At 45.0% G+C, this 12,633-nt stretch overlaps 2 protein-coding genes across 5 annotated transcripts in view; one reads left to right on the plus strand and one right to left on the minus strand.

Moving 5' to 3' along the window:
- Positions 1-226: 226 nt before the first annotated feature.
- LOC109540821 (adenylate cyclase type 9) lies at positions 227-9,491 on the minus strand. Of its 4 annotated transcripts, XM_048670643.1 has the most exons (11): positions 9,338-9,491; positions 9,182-9,287; positions 7,466-7,672; positions 7,267-7,401; positions 5,504-6,684; positions 5,184-5,447; positions 4,911-5,125; positions 4,520-4,724; positions 4,259-4,379; positions 4,050-4,209; positions 227-3,987 (listed from the first exon to the last, which is right to left on the minus strand). In XM_048670643.1, the coding sequence occupies exons 3-11, from the start codon at positions 7,615-7,617 to the stop codon at positions 2,260-2,262; spliced, it is 4,161 nt and encodes a 1,386-aa protein (XP_048526600.1). In that variant the 5' UTR covers positions 7,618-7,672; positions 9,182-9,287; positions 9,338-9,491; the 3' UTR covers positions 227-2,259. The 4 variants fall into 4 exon arrangements, with proteins under 4 accessions (XP_048526600.1, XP_048526603.1, XP_048526602.1 ...); XM_048670646.1 differs by having other exon boundaries at positions 4,520-4,706; positions 9,182-9,489; XM_048670645.1 differs by lacking the exons at positions 9,182-9,287; positions 9,338-9,491 and adding an exon at positions 8,643-9,113.
- A 147-nt stretch (positions 9,492-9,638) lies between these two features.
- LOC109546436 (palmitoyltransferase Hip14) overlaps positions 9,639-12,633 on the plus strand; it is a 5,806-nt gene continuing 2,811 nt past the window's right edge. Inside the window, exons 1-6 of the mRNA XM_048670647.1 lie at positions 9,639-10,120; positions 10,279-10,411; positions 11,181-11,365; positions 11,420-11,812; positions 11,865-12,000; positions 12,063-12,289. Of these exons, the coding sequence (XP_048526604.1) occupies positions 9,971-10,120; positions 10,279-10,411; positions 11,181-11,365; positions 11,420-11,812; positions 11,865-12,000; positions 12,063-12,289 (1,224 nt within the window). The 5' untranslated portion in view covers positions 9,639-9,970. The remainder of the gene's footprint in view (positions 10,121-10,278; positions 10,412-11,180; positions 11,366-11,419; positions 11,813-11,864; positions 12,001-12,062; positions 12,290-12,633) is intronic.

Raw genomic sequence — 12,633 nt, forward strand, 5'->3', positions numbered from 1 at the left:
GCACCAAAACCGGATTTTTTGCAACCAAGTAAACATAAGCTATAAACGAAAATGTTCACATTACCTTTTGCAATCTCCACTTTCCAAGACTCCTCTTCTCAACATTGTCAATTTCGCGGCGGGTTTCATTGTCCAAGAGTGAATTCTGGATGGATTTGGGCAGGAAAGGGACGTGGATGTGAACATCTGGACGTAACACAGGCGGTTTCTCATCAAATTTTCTGGCTCACTTTAATCAAATTTGTTTATTCAGACATGGTTACAGTGGTACAGGACGGGTGCACATTCGTTATGCCACTTAGCAGTAGGAAATCAAATGTTGAAGAGAAGGCACTTTAAATAGTTATGTAAATTGTAAAATAGTGTTTGTGTGAGTGTTTCAATTGGCGTTGAGACATTCCGAATGCACGCAGAGAAATCGATGTATGCTTGACCAAAACAGAAAACATGAATAGAAACCGATGTTTACGAAAAAATCAACAAAGAACAATAACAATATTGTATATACAAAGTAAATATCTGATAAATAATATATGTACACTGGTAACATAGAAAAATGCGAACCTTTTAACTCGTTCACTTATCTGCCTAAGTGTATGTAGGGTATGTATATAAATATTTTGATGTCCACTGGAGAGGGCGTGGAATGCAATATACTATGTGGTGATAAAAACAATCAAATGTACACGCTTTGCCGTCAAAAGCAGCTATGAGTAAATGTGCACTACAAACTACAACTATGTACATATATCAGTTTTTGGACCCGGAATATTGAAGATTATCTGCACTTATAAGGGCATTTTATCACTAGTTTACCATAAATAAATTATTTTATTAAGTATTAGGAACAGGTATTCCGTTAAAGCTACCGCATATTAATATCAATTGCGTTCGTTAAGGGCGAAAAAGCATGGAACCATCATCCAACAAAAAGTTGCCGTTTCCCGTCAGCGTTTAGACCCTTTCAAATATCGTTTAATGAGCAAGGAAAGCAGCATTATTAGCGCAAATTACTCAACGTAACCGTAATAAATCTAAGCTTTGGTTAAGAAAGTTTGCAAAAAACAACTATCACAGTTCTCGCCAAAGGCCCATTTGCAAGAGGCACTGTTGCACACAAACCATATGGAAATCATTAACTATAAGGTGAATAACAAGCTTTAAAGACATCGAACTGTACAGGCGATTTACGTCCCATGTTTGCCATAATTATTTGTACTTTGTGTATATATAGAGCCGAGTATTTTAATTTTCTACTCAGTATAAAAATGGATAAGAAATGTTGAAAGCATGTTGGTGTCAAGACCTTTTCTTGAATTTACACACACAATTTATTGAATAAAATCGACTATTCATTCCTGCAGTTCATTTGCTGAACTGTTTTGAATATAAATACTGGAAAGATCCATTTTTTTGTTTGTTTGTTTAAACATTTTTAACATGAACTAGAAAGCCTAACATGCGGGTTTTCCATTAAATAAAGCCCAGCAAGTCTCGAACTACTGCCATCAGCAGTGGTATTTTGTGTGTCTTTGAAATTTAATTTGGTCCAATTGAAGAGTTGCATTTAATGGAGAAAAGCGCTATTTATAAAGAAAAACCCTTTCTGTTTCGAACTGACTCCATTATTAAGGATTTTCTTGCATTTTATTGGATGTTGCTTTACGCGTGCTTTGAAGAAGAACACAGCTTAAAAGACTCGAACAGGGATTTTTCACCAAATTTTCAAAATCAGGAGGAGGCGCAATTTTTGTACGTTCGTCTTATTCAAGTCAATTTTTTTCTCAATGGAGAGAGTTGGAAACGGGCTAAATTTACCAATGAAAACAGAACAACTAAGATTGCAGTTTCAGTGTTATTATGTGGTCAGTTAGGAATTTGTGCGCAAATTTTCAAAATCAGATGCAAACAGCAGCTTTTTCTGCAACTTCCCCCTTTAAATCTGTCCACTAATAGAAGAGTAAGATATTATCTGACAAATGGCAGAAAATAGAGGCTTGGAGAGCTTTAAATTTAAGCATCTACATGTAAACCCCGCATTTTTTAATTTCCCTGAACAATGTGAAGCCTTATAAAGCCTCAAGCAATTTTGTGTGTTTTATTCCAATGTCCAATCCAGACTTGGACGTTGGATGCTGTTCACAATCAAACCACCCTAGCAAACCGACTCAATGAGCTCAACCATGGGTGTGCTGACACCCAGAAAAGTACAATCAACCCTGTATACCCAGCGCCTAATTCGCCGTACTTACCAACCGCTCAGCTCTCGGGGATGGTCAGAAAATCAGGGCTGGCGCCCTCCAGCTCTTTCCTGCGCTTCTTCAGCAAATACACATCCATGTTGTCTTTGCCCTTCACGTAAACGAGGCCGCGATGCTCAAACTCAAAGCGGCGCTCCAGCACGGCCAGACAATTGCGCCCCACTTGAATGCGCCCGTTTACACCGGTGCTGTCCATGCGGGAGGCGATATTAACAGCATCGCCCCATATGTCGTAGTAGAGCTTGGTGTTGCCGATCACAGCAGCAGTCACGTCGCCAAAGTTGTAACCGATGCGGATGATTAGATTGAACTCCAAAAGATCGCGGTTGAACTTCTCCACCACATCTTGCATCTCCATGGCGAACTCCATGAGGGTGTAGAGATGTTCGTGTGGATCCAGTTGCCGGGCGCGCATCTGCGAGTTGAGCCCGCTGGCCGCCATGAAAGTGGAGCCGATCGTTTTGATCTTTTCCACGCATTGAAACTCCTCCCTGTACAGAAGCTCGTCGAAGTCGCCGATCAGCTCGTTGAGCACCCGCAGGAACTCGCGCCCGCCTGCAAAACTCTCGTCGTACATTTCGTTGAAGTTGACAATGCTGGCAAAGATAATCCCCACGTTCTTGAAGTTCTCCGAATACTTGGCCTCCTTCTTCAGCTGCTCGGCCACGTGCTCGGGCACAATGTTGTATATCAAATAGTCGGCCTGGTTCTTCAGGGTTTCGACCACGATCTTGTTCTTATTGGCCATGTGGTTGGTGTGGAAGCTCAGCCGGTAGCCGATCTCGAACTCGCGGTTCAGCAACCAGACGAACAGGAGCAGCATCATGATGTTCACGATCAGTTCGATGTTCTTCAACTGCCACTGTTGCCTCGCCTCGAAGTCCTGCTGATTGAGGCCGACGCTGCCGTTGGTGGCCAAAGGTTGCGCTTCTTGCGGCACAAACTGATGGGCGATCAGCAAACTGGCCACCCCCAGGCTGATCAGGGTGGCAATGCCGCTCTTCATCCAGCAGTTCAGTTGCGTGAAGTTGCAAAAGTGCATCAGCCCCACAAACAGCGGATAGCTGTACATTTTCAAGTGGTAGAGCGTCAGCTCCAGGTCAAGCGTCAGATTTACCAGCGCACTCAGCATCGGCACGCTCACCAGAATGGCACCGAGAAGATTCCAGCGATAGAAGCGACTGCCGCAACACACCCGATCGCTCCACTTCACCACCGACACCAAACACAGTCCCAGATTGAGCAGCTGCAGGAGCGCGCAGACCGCAAAAGTGGCCATCCACAGCGGTGTGATTCCGTAAACAAACGCCAAAGTCGCCGACACTATCAAGAAAACCACGAACGAGACGCAAATGTCCACGTACGTGGTAAAACCCGAGTTTGGAAGCGTGCTTACCTCCAAGCTGGGATTGGTGAGATGGACGTTTTCGCGGTACGCGCGCTCGATTGCGCTGTCCTGGAAAAAGAGCGTCCAGGGCGACAGGGGTGGGTGTGTAAAGTACGAACCTTGCGACTGCGAGTTGTCTTGCACGCACTTTATCAACTGGCGGTCCGACTGTTTGCGCAGATTCTGGATGCAAGTGCCGTATTTGTCGAAGAATGGGCCCTGAGGGTCGGACGCTACCAGCTTTGACACTTGCACCGAGTTCATCGAGATCTGGCTGGACGTGTAGTAACCAGACAGGCGGTGCTGGAGACTCTCTTGGTTGATCAGCCTGTTATCAATCTGAAAAATTTACATGTTTAGCAAGTTTTGGTCTTTTAAGCCAAATAGTGTCCGAAATTTACCTGCAAGCTGCTTCTACGGCTGTTGCTTCTTATCCCCGAATCCTTCCTGCTGTGAGGTGGCTCCTCGTCGAGCATGGCAATGCTGGGCAGCCGACTTTGAACGTCGAACGAGCGCTTGGGTCTGCTGATGTTCCCCACAGTGACAGTGTTACTCCTAGCTCTGAAACCGCTACATTACAAAGCATGCTTTCAATGCTCTATAATTGTACCTCTCCAAAGGCTCCAGCGAGTCCAAATTCGGGCTTCTGCCCCTTCGCGAGCGACTGCTACCCGTCCTGTTCAGAACGGCGAATTCTGCATTAAATGAGCGGCCGCAGCCTCTGTAGCTTCCTAGAAATGCGACGGTTTTAGACGGAACGTTTTAATTCAGCCCTAGTCGCGACTCGTGCCTCTGCCTGAGTCAATAACGAATTTTTATGACCCCTAAGGCCGACAGCACGAGCCGCCACTGTTTCGCGCTGTCCAAGTACCTCCTCTGATCAGCTCAGCGCCTTGGGAATAGTTCCAGAGGCTGATATCGTTCCGGGACAAGCTGATATAGGATTTCACGTCGATTGGCTCTTTGCAAGCCGGGTAGTCCTCGTGGCGAGACGATAGCGTTGTTACAGAGTCTTTTTTCTTGCTGTTGGCTGTTGTGCTCTCGATTATTGTCGGTACCTGAGACAATATTTCTATCTACAGGGTGATTAGAAGATGAGTGGCTTTGCTGATTTCACCAATCACTAATTTTTTGCAAAAAAATTGCACTCAATAATGCTTCAATCAGAAATCAAATCGCTCGCAGCTATCACCAGTTCTTATCCAGTTCCAAAATTAGTGGAAATTCAGTCTATTTCGTTGAGCAGTTTAGTTTAAACTTACTTGTTGATATCCCTCCTCACTGGCATCAGTTGCACCAGACACAAAGTCGACATCAATGTCCGGCTTGCTGCTGCTTGTGCTGGTTTTTCTCATAAATTTCGGAATTTTCCAGTTCTTTAGCTTGATCGAATATTTGCCGGAACTGGCAGTCGATGTGGGCGTTTTGATGTTCTCCACCTGCACCCCATCGGGCGGATCTTGCTCGCTTTCCGAGTCTGAAATATACTTGAAATAGGCAAAGTTCTCTATAGTAAAAACACCATCGAAACTAACCTAATATGCTAGGCAAACTGTTAGCTTTCATGATGCAGGAATCGGGGGAAAGGAAGTTCTGATTTTGGGGAGACTTGAGATGTGAGGTGTCGCAGGAGAGCACTCGGGGTCTCTGGTGGGGCGACAGCGACGTGGTGGAGATCGGCGGCGACACGAAAAGTTGGAGCGAATTTCCATACTTCTGTCGTCCCTCTGCGCGGAAGCTGCCCTGGTAGGAGGGACATTTATCCACTTTATGACCGAGGATAAAATAGGTCTTCAATCCTGAAAAATTGAAGACGCATTCCACAAATCCGATGCAACGAGCTGAAGAAGCAGACCTGAAACACACTCGCCATCCTCCAGCAGATACTGATTGTCGAGAAACATGGAGGTTTTCTCGGAAATGTGCACCATGCCAGGTTTGCCAGTGCTCTCCATTTTATTGGCTAAGGTCACATCGTTGCTCCACACGTCGAACTTGAAACGTTTGGTGCCGACGATTCCACACAGCACAGTCCCCGTATGGATCCCGACGCGCATGTTGATGCTCTCATGCTTCTCCTGGTCGAATTGCTTGATGGCCTGGATCATGCTTAATCCCATTTCCACGCAACATTGAGCATGATCGGGCCGTGCAGTCGGACAGCCCGATACGCAGTAGTAGCAGTCACCTAGCGTGGAAATTTTCTCGCAGCTGTGATCTTTGCAGAGATCGTCAAAACGCTGGAAGAGATTATTGAGAATCTCCACCAGTTCCTCGGCGCTCTTGTTGCCGGACATCTTGGTAAAACCCACAATGTCCGCGAAGAGGATGCTCACGTTGTTCTTGGTGTCCATGTTAAACGGTCGGAACATGGAGCGGATGTAATTGTTCTCCGACTCGCCGGATGGGCGTCGCGTCTCTTCCTCACGCATCAGCCAACTGGCGACGCTGGGCGGCATCAGTGAGTGAATCATATTGTCCTTCAGCCGCGTCTCCAGCTCCAGCTGCTTCTTCACCAGCAGACTCTGGCCGACTTTCATAAAAGTCTGTCTCATGCGCACATTGCTCATCAGGTAGATGTGCAACCCGATCAAATGAATGGCCACATGCGATAATATCCTGGTAAACACAGTCAATAGGGTCTCGTCCGGCTCTTCCGTCGGCTTGTAGAGGAAGCTCACCGATAACTCGAACAAAACCGAGTAGACAATGGCCAATGTCAGTGCCATGTAGAATTTGAGCGGTATGAGGGTGTAGGTTAATATCAGCAGTTGAATGCAGTTGCAGAACTCAGCGCTCCCGGTCGCTGCCAGGAACATCAGGCACAGCGTTAAGGCGTAGCCGAGAGCTATGGCCACCATGTGCTGCTGGAAGAATTTGGTGTAGGTCTGCCACAAGATGAGTATATTGTAGATGAGAATGGACAGGCACAGTATTATCATGGGAGTGAGATCGGCGAAATCTGTGAGTAGGCCCTGGCCTGTTCGGTAGATAAGCCAGCATGTTGACACGCAGATTATGTACCACAAGGCGTATCTGGAAGAAACATTCAAATTTTAGAATATGTTAAGAACGGTCCTGGTGCCGTAGTGCATTTTGTAGGGTAAAGTGCGATTCGATTTGCAGTCGCCTTCACTTAATTACCAAGAACCTTTCAAAGTTGCGTTTGAATGTTGTTATTTATGCAGGTCGGCGTGATACATTTTTTTCTCATAAATCAGCAAAACTAGATAATTTCTCTTGCATGTCCGCAATCGAAGCGTTTATTTATGAAACACATAATCGTAATTTTTGAAAATCAGTCAATATCTTGTTCAAATCCTGGCTAAATCTCCAGATGTACTGCGCCAACGAAACCCTTTATTGACTGATTGATACCGACATGTTTGCCTAAAGCAAACGATCAGAGTTAATCCCTGATAGCTAACCTGAAGTATCTAGCGGCGCACTTAATTCCATTTTACCTAATAAAATGGGGAAAATTGCCTGTCTGTGTACTTTCGCTAACACTGATAAAACTTATCAAACAGCGGAAAAATCACGAGCAAATGCCGCACCTTCCCCAGCAGTAGATTGTCTGACTGGGGATTAGGCGCTCAATTGTTTGCTTCCACTTACCGGAACTTAAATCGGTTGTGGGGGAAGGCGCTCTTCTTGTATTGGTCCTCCAGAATCTCCGAGTCGAAGGTGGGGTCCCACCAGGACCTGTGGGACGCTCGCTCGAATGGGATCGGAAAAAACTTCCCCCAACATCTGAAACAAACAAGCAAAAATTAGATTAATTGTCTAGTGAAACAAGTGTTTGAAAAACATTTACCCGGATTCCCGCGACATTTGAGAAAAGAGCGCTTGGTATTTTGGGTCCAGCGAAAGCTGGACCTGCTCCTCATCCACAATGTCGGAGGGATGATCATCCTGAATGGTCTCAGTCTTCAAGTAGCCGTCGGAATTGGTTTGGACTGCGGGCATTTTACCAAAACGGTGAGGGGTCAATCCGCCCTCAAACTGCTCGCAGGCATCCTACCTGCAACCAAAGAAGCATTGCAAATCAACTCGGAATCTCAAAATAATTCGCATTAGATGCACTTAATCTACACGTTGGGGGGACAAGTTGGCATCTAACTCTCAAGGATCCCGTTGCCACTATAAAAAGTCTAAATTTACTTAACAGTATTTATGTTTTATATAAATAACACGCGATGTGTTGATTTTCATATTTTGCTGGTGGGCATTAAATCGAATTTGGAATCGGTGTCAACAGATCTATGTGGGTCTCAGGACGACTTCGTCCCAAAAATGGAAAAGCAAATTAACTCCTCAAAAAGCTGCCAAAACGAAAATATACAGGGTGTGTAGTTAAGGTTTTGGAACTCAACATTGTCCGTAACATTTGTTTGAGTGTTTTTGTGGCATAAAGCATATTTTCATTTGTTCCAACAGAGTGTCATTCATTTTAAAGCTTTAATTAGTGAAATAATGAAAAATCACACCAACTTACTACCCTTATTGCTGCCCGATTTAGGTAGTCCCCAAAACTCCGAAGTGCTCTAAACCATAGAGAAAATAAAATAATGTTTACTTACTCTATGCTCTAAACCTTAAATGTCCACTAAACGTCAAAAATACCCAGTTGTAATTGGCCGGCGTCTGTAATGATGGCTTCCACAGGGTGTCAGAAAACTTCCGATTTAAAGTGGCGTATTTATGCGAAAAAACGCACTACCGACCGGGAGATATCACAAAACGACGACGCAAAAGTTTCTCTTGCAAAAACTTATCAATTTTCGGAACGAAAATGAAAGATATTATGAAAATTTTCAAAATTTGGCGAGAGTAAATCGCGCACAAACTTCCCTAAACACCATTCAACCTAGGAGCGGGTTCCCAATCACGTGCGGAAGTTTAAATGCCGGAAGTAGGAACGTTAAAAAAGAATAACTTTAATAAATAATGTTTAACTTTAATAAAACAAAAAGACAAGAAAAGGTACATACTTTCTTGTGTGAGGAAATGAACGACTGTAATCGTTCATAAGCAGAGTGGCACCGCGCCTTGCGCTCACCCTATGCGTTTAAAAACCCGCTCTTGATTGACAAAATGTCAGGGAATTTGACGTGCGTTCAAAGCAAACACAAAGTTTAAATTTCATTAATTTAAACGGGACACCTTGTATATAACCAGGCGCACTTTCATATTAAAAATATACAGGGCGTCGTTGCCTTGAAATGTTAAAGCCTTAACCTACTGCTAGATTTACACCATAAAACCACCTTGTATGGGGCCAATGCGCTTAAGGCCACACTTCAGTCGATTAATTTCACTAAAAGGCTGTGAAACAGCCGCTAACTAGAGCACAATACTTGTCTATGGCGGAATTCAGATTTCGGGGCATTCAAGTAAAGAAATGAACAAACAAAACTTAAACGGAGTATTTACCGAAATGGCTCAGCATAAATTGTGTACTTTGCTGAGCCCCTAATCTAAACACCGGATTAGTTTGGTGCCTGATAACAATTTACACGGGTCGGTTTACCTGGCTGCCTCAAATCCTCCTTGGGGGGCTGTAGTCGAAGACCTGGAGCTCGACATAATTGAGGGCGCAACACCTCTACTCAATAGCACCACTTGCTCACTCCACACTGCAATGGGATACTGTTTAAAGAGCTTTTGCATGCCAATTTACAATTACATATGGAGTAAAGGCGTAGCGATCAAAACACAACATTACTCCTTTGATTGACGTGTGAGGCCTCACTATCATAGAACAAGACAGGACTACAATGACGGATAGACAACTAAAGTCAGACAACCTCAAAAAATACCAAGTTGCCAGACGGCGCGAAAAATCCCCTAGTGACCCCATTGGGGCAAAGGCTCAGTAATCTCCTGCACGTTTCCAACCCAGCTGAAAAATCCTGATTGCCCCCCTATACTTAAAGTGTGTTGTAGCGACTCAGTCATTCGTCAAGTTAGTGGCTTATCTGATAACGACTGTTTGAAATCCCCGCAAAAGTGCGACAACTGAAAACAGCAGGCAACATTGCGCTCACACATAACCTTATAACGCCCCCCCGATATACCCCGATTCAACGCGAGACAGACTCACGGACACGCAAAGTTTTGCTCAATTGCTATGTTCTAAGTTAAACTTGTCCAAGATTAGTCGAGAAGTTGTTATTAAACAAGAACGATAGCGGATTTGTTGAGGAATTTGAGGCGAAGTTGACTTGGACAGATGACATTTAAGTTAACCTTGCTGAGCATTTTATTGGGAGTTTGTAGATTGAGGTAAACAAAAAGGGCGGAGCAAAGGGGGCCCAAAATGTACCAGAACACCTGCGGGGCTGCGGCCGCTGGCGCCGGTGTGTGCGCGCAAACCGACAAGGACTGCCAGGACCTGATTTGCAAGGAGCCCCAAGTGCCCCCCGTTGAGACTGACTACAGTGGCTTCGATGTCGTCAAAGCTACCCAGGTAATGACTTTTTTGCGTCCGCACTCAATCGGGGAAATCGCCTGGTTGGTTTTGCCATTTGTCCCTCACCTAGCCTGGATATTGATTAGTCATTAATCTAGCATTGAAGTAAATTTCCTGAACTTCTACCAGTGTCTGTAACTGTGTCTTTTTTGCAGTATGGGGCAGTCTTTCGTGTGAAGGAGCTTATCGAAGCGGGCTACGATGTTAACCAGAAGGACAGCGAAACAGTAACGCTACTGCATTGGGCTGCCATCAACAACCGCAAGGAGATTATCAAATACCTGATTGGTAAGTCCCTAAAGGGGCCTCCTAGGGAAATTGGTCCTCTCCACTCCTTCCCCATGTGGTCTTTATTTTGCAATTCAAATCAGAGCGGTGATTAATTTGGTTTTTTTCTGGTGGCCATTCCGTCGACTGCCCTAAAATCAAGAAAACTGAGCATGAAATGAAATTGTCAGAACTTTTAGTCGTTCCTCGTTTGCAGATGGTGAAAATTTGACGTTGCTACTTAACTTCGTTTGGAAGTTGGAGCTTTTTAAACGAGAGCGGGTTCTTGCCATGAAAACGGTAATTTTTTTCCCCTGCATTTACTTGATGGGCAAAAATCACGATTTGATGCGATTTAAATGAAAGTTTTAGGACTTGTAGAGTCAAGCTTTGTCTGCAGGTGGTGAAAATTTTACCACGTCACTTAACACCGTTTGAAAGCTGGATTTTTTTTAAAAAAGAGCGGGTTATTGCATGAAGACGTTCATTTTTTAGCCAGCGTTGACTGGGTCGGCAAAAACCTAATTGATAAAGTATATCCACTCTTGAAAACTTGTAAACAGTATCGAACTTTTGCATCATTACGATAATGTTTTCGTTGCGTTCCGATGTGAACATACGCGGCTTACATGGAGATGGAAACCCGATAAGGGCTTATTTTTCTCCCGACTTCTCAATCCGCTTGAATAGAACTGGCGGAATCGAAGCCACTTACCTGAACACTCACATATCCCATCTTCCCCTGCTACTTCTTACCCAACTTACTTTAATTGGAAACTGATGGTGGCAGATAAGGGGGCGGAAGTGAACGCAGTGGGTGGAGAGCTGCACGCGACGCCGCTCCATTGGGCGACCAGACAAGGCCATCTGGACGCCTGCGTTATTCTGATGAACGCCAACGCTGATCCGGCGCTCAGAGATGCTGAGGGCTGCTCTTGCCTCCATCTGGCCGCACAATTCGGCCACACCGCTCTGGTATTCTTGCTCCATCTCAAGCCCATTTGGGATGATAACAGTCAGTTGATTTAGGTGGCGTATTTCGTGGCAAGGGGCGTGAGTCCTGACTCGGCTGACCGCACTGGAATGACGCCCCTAATGTGGGCCGTTTGGAAAATATGCAGCCTGGATCCGACGCGACTTCTGCTCACTTTGGGCGCCAACCCCAACTTGACGGATTCAACCCATGGAAACACTGCGCTCCATTGGGCAATAATGGCGCGCAATGCTACCGCTATTACCACGTTGATTCTGCAAGGACATGCCAACTTGAATGTGGCGAATAGAAGGGGCGAGTCGCCTCTGCAAATGATCCAGTCCCAAGCGGGCTCCATTTGGATCAACCCCAAAGTGGCCGAGCTGGTCAAGGAACACGCCCAGTCGCACTCATCCAGAGGATTTCTCAGCAAGTTTGCCACCGATAAGGTAATTAATAGTGAATGTTTGAATCGTGCCGCTTTATTTGGTCAATTTGCAGCGATTGCGATGGTGGCTGATGGTGGGCACTCCATTCATGGTCTTCTACACAACGGGCGCCCTGCTGGGCACCAACATTCTCATCATCATCAAAATATTCCTCATTGTCTGTTTGTACATAGTGATTCACTATTTGGGCAAGTGGCCGCATAAATGAAAAACTTGAATTTATTGATTGAACTATGGGTGTTGATTTTAGGCCGGCTGTTCTATGACGACCGCTTAATGGCCCTGCTGCCCTTGAGCATCTACTTGTCAACGAAAATCTGGTTCTATTTCACCTGGTTCATCTACATTGCTCCGGCAGTCGGCTTTATGACCACCATTGCGTTTCTACTCAGCTCCGCCCTGTTGTGGTACAATTTTCTAAAGAGCTGGCTTGGAGACGCCGGCGTGCTTCCAACCAATAAGAAACTGCAATTTAGGGTGAGTTCTCGTTGTAATCCAAGGAATAAGCTTCATATGGAGGGTTTACACTTTACAGTGGGGTTTTTGACAAAAAATGAAAAACTATAGACCCTGGTTTAAACCGGCGTAACTTCCAAACATAGTTTTGCTCCATCTGTAGAAGATAATTCAGCCTGAAAGTCATGAAAATTTCAAAGAAATCGCGTCAACTCCGGATGTTTGCTGACCAAGTCAATCCGGGCTTAAAATGACCAATTTCACACACTTAGACGCTCTCGTTTAGGGCTCGGAATTTTTTTAAATCTGATATTCGAATATTCGTTTTGTGGTTTATTCGAATAGTAAAATTATTCGAATACTCG

This window comes from Dendroctonus ponderosae, unplaced genomic scaffold, assembly GCF_020466585.1.
Source record: "Dendroctonus ponderosae isolate FM_Combo_2020 unplaced genomic scaffold, Dpon_F_20191213v2 Dpon_F_20191213_1, whole genome shotgun sequence".
Lineage (NCBI taxonomy): Eukaryota > Metazoa > Arthropoda > Insecta > Coleoptera > Curculionidae > Dendroctonus > Dendroctonus ponderosae.